This window comes from Salvelinus fontinalis, chromosome 42 (genome assembly GCF_029448725.1).
Source record: "Salvelinus fontinalis isolate EN_2023a chromosome 42, ASM2944872v1, whole genome shotgun sequence".
NCBI classification, from domain to species: Eukaryota; Metazoa; Chordata; class Actinopteri; order Salmoniformes; family Salmonidae; genus Salvelinus; species Salvelinus fontinalis.
In genome coordinates this window covers 22,645,766-22,658,433 of record NC_074706.1, presented here as the reverse complement: position 1 = coordinate 22,658,433, position 12,668 = coordinate 22,645,766, and the positions used below count along the sequence as shown (strand labels likewise).

The following is a 12,668-nucleotide window of genomic DNA, read 5'->3' as shown; positions in this document are numbered from 1 at the left end:
AGTGCCGAATTGAGGCAAAGAATCTCTGGGTTAACTATCTAATGTTAGATTAATGTAGTAATGATTATATTGGAAACATTTCTTTAAATAGAAAATTCTGTGAACTGTCTTGAGCAAGTCTTAAATTGACACTACCTGTTAGCAAAGGTGTCAGCTAGAGATGATGTGCAGGAGCTTGCAGGGATTTATAGTTTTGCATGTCTACTTTGATGCTAATTAGCATGTTTGAATCTGTAACGTCCTGACCATAGTTCTTATGTGTTTTGCTTGTTTAGTGTTGGTCAGGACGTGAGCTGGGTGGGAATTCTATGTTGTGTGTCTAGTTCGTCTGTTTCTGTGTTCAGCCTAATATGGTTCTCAATCAGAGACAGCTGTCAATCGTTGTCCCTGATTGAGAATCATATATAGGTGGCTTGTTTTGTGTTGGGGATTGTGGGTGGTTGTTTCCTGTCTCTATGTTTTGTCTGCACCAGATAGGGCTGTTTCGGTTTGCCACATTTTGTTATTTGTTAAGTGTTTAGTGTTCACTGTTTATTAGTTTTATTAAACATGTTGAGCACTGGCTACGTTGCGTGTTGGTCCGATCAATGCTACACCCTCTCTTCTCGTGAAGAGAGGGAAGGCTGCCGTTACAGAACCACCCACCAATCTCGGACCAAGCAGCGTAGCAACGGAAAAAATACAGTGGAAAAACTTTTGGAACCATTTCCCTGTTTGACCACTATGTTATGACACCTCCATTGTGGGTGTCTATACTACTATATTCTCTTAACCCAGAATTTCAAATAAAATAAAAGAATTCCCTACAAACCTAATTCCAGTACCATGTTTCCCTATCAATTTCAAAATAAGAATTCAATCCCATATGCCCTAATCTCATCCCTTCTGTTCCAATTTCATTATATTATAGTACCTTACTTTCACCCCATTGCCTCTGCCAGCAATCTAACCCATGTTTCTTAATCATTGACCATGTTCACATGCACACCAGTATCCTGTTTTTATTTTTGATATAAAAAAATACTCTGCTTTTGCGTTGACCCATAAACATCATATCCCGTTTACAATAACCCGAAAAAGGTTGTATCCCGGTTATGAGAAACCCGGATAAAATGCCTGGGTTATGCTAATCTTAGGGGGATCCCTTGTTTGTTGTTATTTTTCACGGTTTGCCTAGGCTCAGTTTCGCATATCATGAGTGTTGTGTGATGGCGTTTTCAACGGATTGAAAAATGACTTGAAAAAGTAGGCTACATGCGCAGTTCGATCCACCATAATTTATTTTGTTGATATTCCGCACTGGGCCGAGTGGTTAAGGCTACTTTCACTCCTAATTTAAATACATTTCTGCTTATCATTTCTGACATTTGGTAGGCCTACATGCAGCTTCTCTTCAGTGAAATATTAAACATGAACAAAAGTCCACCTGTACTTTTTATTCCAGACTGACTGATCTCTTCAAACTGGGTCAGATTGTATGACTTGTTTATGAGGGTAATTAACCTGAGGCACCATCAGTCTCTCTGAATCACAACTATAGGAACAGGACGGAGCATCGCTAGTTTAATCTGTGTATGTTCTCTTCCGCCGCATACTGACACCTACCTGTCCCCGCAGACCAAATCTACACCTCACCCTGGTCTCAGCCAGTCTGTTGTCATGGCGACTAAATTTGGTTGTTGTTTTCTGTGCGACTGTCTGTTTCTGGTTGTGGTTAACAGTGTTGTTCCACAGCCCAGAGTTGAGGACTCTGTCCCATCCACTGACCTCCACTATGTCGCCTCTGGTCCTGGCCTGCTCAGTGATGTCATCCCCTGGGCCCTTGGCTGCACCAGTCTGGGAATCCAAGATGGCTGCCCAGTCTCCTCTGTTTGCCTCCAACCAACCACCTGCAGGAAGAGGTAAGAAAATAGACTTTACAAACATGGCAGAAAAAACTACATATGAAGTTTGAGTCAATTACCTGGTCAAGTTCATACATTATGCAAACATATGTTGTACTGGTTTCAGGAAAAACAGCCTGGCGCATCACTATTCCCATTGAAGATCTATTACTGTATGTAGGCTATATGTATTTCTCTCTTACCTTGCTCCCCCATCTTTAGTCCACTCAGCAGATAAATGCTCTCTGGTTAGTCTTCTATTGTCTCCTCTTTGACCAGCAGCAGATCAGGCTTCCCATCCTCCATGTCTACTGACTGTCAGAGATACAGAGTGAGAGGATGTAGGATCAAGACATCTGATAGGATGATTGGGCAATGAGGGATTGCCATGAGATTTATGTTAGTTGATTTGATAATATGCAAATGTATTCATTGATTTGGGGTTATTCCATTTGATTTCAATTACTTTTTGACCACATCCCTTTTGATTTGAACTAAACTTTCCATACATACTTGCCCATGGTAGAAGTGGTCAGAAAGGGACTTTTTTCAAAGTTGAACCATTTTGCTTCCCCCACCATACCCTGAGACATCCATGTCTTAATCACTGGAAAAGATAAACAGTTGAGTTTGATATCATTTAAAAGCTTACATGCCAGGGTTGTCAAACAATTTTATTTGATAATTTCTTGTTTTTTGCTTCTAATTTTTTACCCTTTAACGTCAATTTTCTAAACTCAAATTATTCAAAAACGTGTAAAGGACAAAAAATTTAATTAGCTAAAATGCTTGCTTTCAAAGTTGAGAGATTTGGTGTATGTAGCTAGTGAAATTAATTTATCCCTCAATTTCGCACATCTGTGTTAGGCATGGTAACATTCTATCGTATCCAACAGGCATCACATGCGATAACTAACATTGTAGTTGCCTACCTGCCATTTTGTTAGGCTACCAATCACAGCCCCCTCTGCTCTGCATGGCTACAGAAGTGACACCATGACCAGACAGACTCAACTATTCTAAGTGTCTTGTCATTGTCAAGCTCATAGAATTGAGGCGATACATTGACCCATGACAGGCAGACAATGTGACTTATTCACTAACTCCACCTTTGTGTCTGTTTCGGGAGTCCGACAATTCAGCCCCGCTGAAGTTTGTCCGAGAAAAATGCTGTGTACACATTAATTTGAGTAGCTTATTGTGAAGGTAGGCCTATGTCACTCTAAATATATCAGAACTCACACGCCCAGAAAACAGAGTGCATTCTCTCTCACACAAAATGCAAATCGGGTCACCGTTCATGATTGTCTAACCCTGCTAAAATCCCTCCACCACCTAGGTGAAATAGAGTCGAGTCAGGATAGGTGGAGTCGAGTTAGGACTACAACGAGACTGTGCAATCATCGGTGGCTTGACCCGGGTGTTGATGTACACAGTTTGTAGGAACGCGACAGCACTGTCTTGACTCTATACAGAGAGAGATGCCTGATTCTAACTTCTCTGGGCTAAACTGAGAACAGCAAACTGGTCATGTATGGACCGGATCCATGACAGACATGACCATTAAACAACCTAGCTATGTGTTTCATGGGTCTTAGAGGACTCCCAGGCTGTGTGATGCAGACCAAGGACAGAGGCTGAGCAAGCAGCAATATTGTAATATTGACACAAAGTGAGGATGCGGATGAAATTGTAAAAAACAAACAAATACATCACAATTTATTTATTTTTATTTTATTTTACCGTTATTTTACCAGGTAAGTTGACTGAGAACACGTTCTCATTTGCAGCAACGACCTGGGGAATAGTTACAGGGGAGAGGAGGGGGATGAATGAGCCAATTGTAAACAATGGGTCCACGTTTTGTTCAGTTTATCAATCAATGACTGTTCTGATCATGTTTATATAACCAATTGCAAGATGAGCAAACAATGTAATGGAAAATAAATTACAATGTACAGAAAGCCCACATTCATTAGTCTACTCCTGCACTCAGCATCCTATCACACATTGACTACCGAGGGTTCCCAATGCTACAATGTTTGACAGAGGCCACATTGACATTTCCATTGTTACAGGGTTCCTCATGAGCACCACTGACATTAGAACCATGTCTGTGCTCTAACAAGCCACCACTTCCTCCTCTCTTGGCTACAACTTTTAATACAGTGTACACATTCTGGTACAGGAACACAGGTGTTATTGTTCGGAGAATACAAGCTAACTAGTCATGTTGTACTCCATAAACATCAACAGTGTAATATATCAATGAAGGTTGATAATACTAAGTAAATGACATGGATCATAGTAGAAGTACATGATATGTGTACATTGTAAGATGTTTATTGATAGTAGAGCTGGGCGATATGGCCTAAAACGCATCTCTCAATTATTTTGAATGTTCTCTAAATAAGCTTTGTTGTACAATTTTAAAAAGGTCAAATACATTTAAAACACTCAGCAATAATATAATGAATTCAGAGGTGTGAAATTATACCTTGGCTGAATATAAGCCTTCCACAACCATAAGACCCACTAATAATTAAATCATTTTATCAAAATAGTTTAACCTGCTGTTTTTTTGCAGTAATCACTGGCTTTCAGGTCTGTCTATAAAAATGTGATTTTGTTACAAATTTAACCAGACCCATGCATAATGCACATTCACTAATAATGTAGTAGGCATTGTAGAAAATGAACACAGGTCTCAAACAATCTCTCAAGCACAAGCCCACGTGCTAGCGAGTAGCCAGCTAATATTTATATTTCAAGTTTAGCCAACTTGGATCTAGGTATCACTTCACAAGCTCTGAATTCAGCTAACGAGGTAGAACAGTTGATTTGTTATGAACAGACTCTTTTGTCCGTCTCCAACTGTTTGAACGGCATGCTAGTTTGTCCACCTTGTTCAGTACCTTATTTCTCAGAATGACGAGTTGCCAATTCCTTATAGAATTGTTTTATGCTTATTGCTCATGTATAAAACAGACTAAACAGCTAGTATAACAGCCTTTATTTGACAAAAATGCTGCTAGCGATACGTGGTACCGTAATATATGCACGACAAACTGAGCATACATTTTCCAGAATGAATGTTCATTGGTACATCCGTTTTAGCAGTGCTTGCTCTGCTAAAAATGTGAGCAGCTGAAACAAACAGGGTTCAAATGTTGCGATGTCCATATGACCGATTCTGTTGGACCAAATGCAAATAGCAAATTGAAACCGTTCGTCAGAGAGGAAGAAGTGACCTCTCATCTTTATTGTTGTGCTTGGTAGGGGAGGGGCTTGGGAGAAAGAGGCAAAGCGAGAGGTTTCACTATCGCCAAAATCTATCCAAAATAAGCCCAATGGGTTTCTATGCGCTTATTTGGAACCTAAGCTTGTCCCCCTGCATTCCCCCCTTTGGGACAAAGACTCCCATTGTTAGGGCGGAGACATGAGCATCTCATCATTATATACAGATCATTGGTATAAATGGTAATGTGCACAGCACAGAAGGAGCGAACAAGACCAAAAAGACAACATGCGAACAAGCATACTAAAGAACCGCTCATAAAATCGGAAAATACAAAACTCGATTCTGCGATACAAGCATTTGGAATATCTCGCAAAAACATTAATTTGAATTAATCTAATTAATTCAATATAAAATCGCCCAGCCCTAATTGATAGGCAATCCATTTGGTACAGATTATGATGACCATATTCTAACCAGTTTATTAAAACAATGTAATAAATTAGGCTGTTGTATTAGTAGTTAGCTATAAAAGTATTGGTCTACATTATTACAACTAGTGTCCATCACTGATACAGGCAAGAGTTGCTTTCCATGGGTCCCTACAAAAAGCATTAGGCCCGGGCCTCCCGGGTGGGGCAGTGGTCCAAGGCACTGCATCGCAGTGCTAGCTGTGCCACCAGAGGTTCTGGGTTCGAGCGCAGGCTCTGTCGCAGCCGGCCGCGACCGGGAGGTCCATGGAGCGACGCACAATTGGCCTAGCGTCGTCCGGGATAGGCCGGCAGGGATATCCTTGTCTCATCGCGCACTAGCGACTCCTGTGGCGGGCCGGGCGCAGTGCACGCTGACCAGGTCGCTAGGTGTACGGTGTTTCCTCCGACACATTGGTGCAGCTGGCTTCCGGGTTGGCTGCGCGCTGTGTTAAGAAGCAGTGCGGCTTGGTTGTGTTGTGTTTCGGAGGACGCATGGCTCTCGACCTTCGTCTCTCCCGAGTCCGTACGGGAGTTGTAGCGATGAGACAAGACAGTAACTACTAACAATTGGATACCTTTTTAAAAAGTAGAAATAAGAAGAGAAAAAAAAGCTTTATATTGGTCGTCTAGTAGCCAGCTAGTGGGGATACATGTAAACTTTACAGCTAGCTAGATCGTTCCAGCTATTGTTTACTTAGCTAGCCATCGAGTGGTTACTTTTATGTTATAGAGTGGAATGGTGTTTCTGCTGGTGTATCCTTAGGTATCTCCTCTCAGAGAACCTCTTCCCGCAGTGATTACAGGCGAATGGCCTCTCTCCCGTGTGGACCCTTTGGTGCCTTTTCAGGTCACCAGCCTGGGCGAAGCGCATACGACACTCGGTACAGCTGAAGGGTTTCACCCCTGTGTGGACCCTCTGGTGCCGCTTCAGGTTGCCAGCCTCAGCAAAGCGCATGTGACACTGGGTACAGCCGAAGGGTTTCTCCCCTGTGTGGACCCTCTGGTGCCTCTTCAGGTCACAAGCCTGGGCGAAGCACATATGACACTGGGTACAGCTGAAGGGTTTCTCCCCTGTGTGGACCCTCTGGTGGATCTCCACCTTCTGGGTGCAGCTGAAGCCTTTCTTACAGAACATGCAGAGGAACCGTTTCTCTTTACTATTGCCTGATGTAGCTCTTCCTCCCTGAGCCTGGGCTCTAGCCCTGTTGTTTGAGTTCAATACCTGATCGAAAAGGATGCAGCCATGTGAATCTGAAGGTCCCATCGACGTGGACACTGGGTTATGATCCTGGAGCTCGTTTAAAGGGGAGTGGGTCGCAACATTTGGATTAGTCTCTAAGCTTCCCCTGTAATCTAAGAAATCTCTGCCCTGTGAGTGTCCGTCTCCTAAGTGAATATCTGCATTCCATGTGGGAGGAATGTCGCCCTCCACTTTCACAGTCACCTCATCTAACACTAAACCCTCACTTTTCTTATTTAGGCACCCTTCAGAGTATACACTACTACTGTACCGGTTCCAGTCCCCTCTAGACAGATCAGTCTGTGTCTCTAAACCCAAGGGCATGTTGTCACGGTCCATCTCTGTAGTGTAAGAACAAGATGGATCATTGCCAGTCTCTAACACGTCACCTGCTTCTCGATGGGATTGAATTGTCCTCGGGCTTGGGTTACCGTAAAGTAAATACTCTGAGCCGAGAGCAGGACGGTCCAGTGGCCCCAGCGCCAGTCTCTCTGGGTCTGATCCTGTGTGTAAAAGCCTTTGTGTTACAGTTAAAGTCTCTGTGTCTGTCTCTGACTTGAGGACGCTGCTCAGCGTTCCACTGACTTCTGTGACGCTGCGTCTGGTCCTGGGCTGCGCCGGGGCGGAGTCCTCTGTGGCTACAGGGAGCGCTCCAGTCCCTCCAGTCTGGATGTCTCTGCTGTGCCGTAGGTCCTCCTCTCCTTCAGACCTCTCCTGCTTGACCCCAAGACCTGCAGCCTCTGCATCTGCAGACTGACAAGGAGAGAGGAGGTTATTCCAGTACACTAGTTGTGTTGGATAACAATGTCATAGGAAAGTCTCACAAGCTCCCCTATGGCAGATAAATGAGGATGTACATAGCTGAATAACTGAGGGGAGCCTTTCTGAAATAAACACACATTTCATTTACAAAGTAACACATTTTTATGTAACACTATTACACTAACCTCTATCATGATAACGTGCTGGGTTGAGGTTCTAGTCCCCTCATCAACAGTGATTGGTTGGTCATCTCTCCATGTATTGTGCTCCACTGGCTTCACAAAGATCCTATGGCCTCCAGTGAGATGTCCTTCACCTGAGAGTGTTGGGGGAAAAGAGATGGTGAGGTAAGCTACTGTCAATGCTCAACGGTATATGGTACACTATTGACGCAGTCTAGAATTGGCAAGGATGTAATGTAACACTTCTTATAACTTCTTGATATACTATTTATTGATTGATGTAGGCTGATTATGTTCCATTTGTCACATTGTTTTCAATGAGTAAATAATAAGAAATACAGTAAATCAAGGATCTGGTTACAATATGTTATTGTCTTTGGGCAAGGTAGCTAAGTAATCTGGGGAATCATTGCATTCTATCCAAACACTGATCAAGACGCAATCATGGGTAACACATCTTAACACTTGCAGGGCTGAACCGAGCGACAGGCCACGCAGCCTCTGCCTTTTTCCTGAAAAATGTACCTCTTGCCATTCCTCTGTATCGGTCGAGGATCTTGACACTACTGGGACGACTGGCGAGGACGCGCTCCCGTGTCACCTTCAGTTCCAGTAGTTTCCTCCGTAATGCCCTGTTTTCTTTCTGGCTTTGAGTTATTTCCAAACGAAACACTGCATAGTCGTCGTCTACGAGTTTACAGATCTCTGCCACGGCTGCATTCGCTAGTACCTCCATAATGGAGGCTATTTGAGTGTGAAAAACCACACAGTTAGCCATTGTTAGCAGTTAGTTAGTCTGCGTTACATACATAGATAACATCTATCAACCAAGTCCTGTCTCCAACGTGAATTAAACACTATATGGGTTAAGTATGTGAAGCTGTGCAGGTAAATTAGTCATATTTTAACATTAAATAAAAACGCTAACGTGGAAATTGTTCTTATTCACTTCCGTTTACTTCGTGTGAGTTTCCAGCAGAATAGCTTTGTTACGTATTGCTGCCTTTCACAGGTTGGAGTGTGAATTGCACATTGACAGGAAAAAGTGTTAAGGATTTTAAAAAAAAAGTTTCTCACCTCCATCTAACCCTGCACATATACACCACTATACCCCAAAAACACACCAGCCCAACCAGATCCTCCTCCAGCCTGGGAAGGATGGAGCCCCTTCTCTTAAAACCTCCTGTAGATCTTCAGAAGAAAAACAACTCTTACACCCCAACTTGTCTCTGCTGTTGTCACTACCACATTTTTTTTTACAGGGATTTACGCCCCATCAGTGCAGTACAATTCAATAACCATAGCCATAAACGCAAGAAATCCTACCTTACTGAAACTCATCCTCTCTGTATCTCTCTCTCCAGGCCTATTCACTGGGAGGCCCCTAACTCTCAAACTCTAGGCGTCCTTCTCCCTACAGTTCTCAGCTGTTAGCGTCGCCCACGACTGGCTCATGTGCACTACAATCCCGACGCTTTGTTTTAACGTTTAGAAACGTCAATAATCATCGCTTGCAATACGGCTTTCGAAACAAAAACATACACTTACTGTAGCAGTTTTGCACAGATCCATGCAGCTATGGGTGCTTCCATCCGACGAAACTACATTTCCCGAGTTACGCTTACACACACGTGTTGGGAGCACGCTAGATTGCTAATTAGCACAGATGGTTGCCTCTGTCTTCCGGCTGTTTTCCCTAAACAAGCGCTGTAACATGGCGATATGGCCGTGTGGGAACCCTAACACTATCAGGGTGTGTATCAATTTAACCTTTTGTTCTTTGTAAATTATTTCTTGCTGATATGAAAGATAAGGTCCTTATGCTTCCAAAACCGTACCGCAAGCGACGCGTGTTTATGTTCAGATCGACCGTCGAGGCTTTTAACAAATCCCCCCCTTACAGAAGACGCCTTCGTCCAATGACTCTTATGTGTAATTGAAGTGAGAGTCATGATTAAGGGTTAGGGGGCTCCCAGTCGAATCACTTGGCCTATACTCTACTCTCTTCACTGCCTCAGCATCAGAAACTTTCCTCCCCACTCAAACTCTGGCAATCTCAACCATCTCTCTCACAGGGCTCTTTGAATCCCCAGCCGCATGGGCGCCCCCACAGTTGGCACAAAGTGATTTCTCTATCCCAACTTTACACTCCCTCTGACTACATCTTCCTGTACATTTCTCACATTGTGGGATCTCCATTCTCCACACTGCTGCAACATGTCAGAATTGGCACCTAAAGCATCGTAGCGGGTTCGGAACATAGGCCCTCACAGAATAACAAATAGTTTCTTACTTGATAAAATCAGGTTAGGTTATGTGTCAAAGCTCAACAAGACAGACAGGGTATTCTCAGGTCTCACCATTGCCACCGGGTCTACAGTACGTCTCACCAAACGGCAGGCGTCTCAAACACCAGGAATATTATTTTTCATTTCATCCACCTCTACACTCAACGCTGAGCAGCGCCCTACTCCGGAGAGCAAAGCATGACACAGGTTGATCAAAGTTGGAATAGATTCCGACCCTATGCTTGCTAACAGCTGCACTGGGGTCAGACAGGCTTCCCGATTTAGATGAAGACACAGCGGAGCTGGTGAGAGATGGCTCGGGAAAAAACGTACCTCAATCCAGGGATGAGAAATTGCATTGTAGTCAGAATTGTCCCATTATCTTAACTGTTATACCGAGAAGATTAAACAACTGCTCGTTTTTCCAGAGAGCAGCCCTTTTCGTCTTCATGCATTTTCCTGCTTTAAGGGCCCCTTGGTGTGAACAGTCTTGTGCTTCTCCATATAGTTCGCCTCAGCAAAGCGCTTCCCACACATAGGGCAGGCGTACGGCTTGTCTGCGTCCATCCAAATGCTCGGCCTCCCACTTTGTGACCCAATGACACCAGAGGAGGCAGAAGCAGGAGCCACAACCCTCAGGTGGTTAGTCTTTGAGCTCCCTCTTTGACCTCAAGCCATTATTTGAGTGTTGTTGGGATTGTGAACGTCCATCTTGAACCTGTCTGTGTTGGTGGAGTAACCTTGAGGTAACTGAGGAAGGCTTAATGTCATTCCCAGACACTTACGCCCAATGTGCGTAGAGTCTGGTGGACCAAAACGTCAAATTCAACCTGAGAATCTCCCGGTTCCAATAGTATTGGCTTAATCTGCATAATTTACCAACCAATCATCTCCCTCAACACCTTCCACCTAACACTCCCCCGTATGCTAGCACATCACAATCACAGAGTCACGCAGTCGTGTGATTCGCTAAAATTCAATGATGACAAATACTTTACCAAGTAGGTCACTCCCACTAAAACCAACTTTAGTGGTTGATATCCCAGGCTTATATGCACTGTGCGCAATAGCCTGGGGAGAAGGTTAAGGAAGGCCAGGCCCAGACTTTCTATGAATGCTTTACCAGACATTAGACAAGATCCTGAAGGAGAAGACAGACTTGCTGATAGACTACCACCAGGGGGGTCTCCCACCACTCTCTGTGAAGGCTGAAGCTCAGGGTGACCTGCTCTGTTCATCATGGATACTGTGGTGTTTGTATAATAGGAACAGGAGGGTCTATCTCTATCAGCCCCAGGCCCTGCTTCATCCCTGCACTGAGACTGTGAAGAGAAGGGTCTGGGCTGCAGACTGGATCCCTGACTGGAGCCTCTGGGAAGATCTTAATATCTTACTCCTCGGGTCCTCTCCTTGTTTCCTTCTCAAAAACAAATTGTAGGAGAAAGCCACCAGGTCTGAGGTTGTTCAGTACTCCCGTTTGTCTCCACTGGTTGTGTTCTGTGTGGTGGTGGTGGTGGAGTCTCGGTCCGTTGCGGATCGGTCCCATTCCCAGCCTCTTAACACCGTGATTCAAGTACCAAACAATATGGAGCTATCAGATTTTTTATTTTTAAATGTCCATACAGTTGAAGTCGGAAGTTTACATACACTTAGGTTGGAGTCATTAAAACTCATTTTTCAACCACTCCACAACTTTCTTGTTAAAAAACTATAGTTTTGGCAAGTCGGTTAAGACATCTACTTTGTGCATGACAAGTCATTTTTCCAACAATTGTTTACATACAGATTATTTCACTGTATCACAATTCCAGTGGGTCAGAAGTTTACATAAACTAAGTTAACGGTTCCTTTAAACAGCTTGGAAAATTCCAGAAAATGATGTCATGGCTTTAGAAGCTTCTGATTGGCTAATTGACATAATTTGAGTCAATTGGAGGTGTACATGTGGATGTAATTCAAGGCCTACCTTCAAACTCAGTACCTCTTTGCTTGACATCATGGGAAAATCAAAATAAATCAGCCAAGACCTCAGAAAAAAAATTGTAGACCTCCACAAATCTGGTTCATCCTTGGGAGCAATTTCCAAAAGCCTGAAGGTACCATGTTCATCTGTACAAACAATAGTACACAAGTATAAACATCATGGGACCACGCAGCCGTCATACCGCTCAGGAAGGAGATGCGTTCTGTCTCCTAGAGATGAACGTACTTTGGTGCGAAATGTGCAAATCCATCCCAGAACAACAGCAAAGGACCTTGTGAAGATGCTGGAGGTAACAGGCAGAAAAGTATCTATATCCACAGTAAAACGAGTCCTATATCGACATAACTTGAAAGGCCGCTCAGCAAGGAAGAAGCCACTGCTCCAAAACCACCATAAAAAAGCCAGACTATGGTTTGCAACTGCACATGGGGACAAAGATCATACTTTTTGGAGAAATATCCTCTGGTCTAATGAAACAAAAATAGAACTGTTTGACCATAATGACCATCGTTATGTTTGGAGGAAAAAGGGGGAGGCTTGCAAGCTGAAGAACACCATCCCAACCGTGAAGCACGGGTGTGGCAGCATCATGTTGTGGGGGTACTTTGCTGCAGGAGG

General features: G+C 43.7%; 1 protein-coding gene across 1 annotated transcript; it reads right to left on the bottom strand.

The window, feature by feature from the left end:
- Nucleotides 1-3,595: 3,595 nt before the first annotated feature.
- On the bottom strand, nucleotides 3,596-8,748 carry LOC129841149 (zinc finger protein 19-like). The gene is made up of 3 exons (XM_055909288.1): nucleotides 8,304-8,748; nucleotides 7,782-7,912; nucleotides 3,596-7,587 (listed from the first exon to the last, which is right to left on the bottom strand). Exons 1-3 carry the CDS (start codon nucleotides 8,554-8,556, stop codon nucleotides 6,319-6,321), a joined length of 1,653 nt encoding a protein of 550 aa, XP_055765263.1. The 5' UTR covers nucleotides 8,557-8,748; the 3' UTR covers nucleotides 3,596-6,318.
- Nucleotides 8,749-12,668: the final 3,920 nt, after the last annotated feature.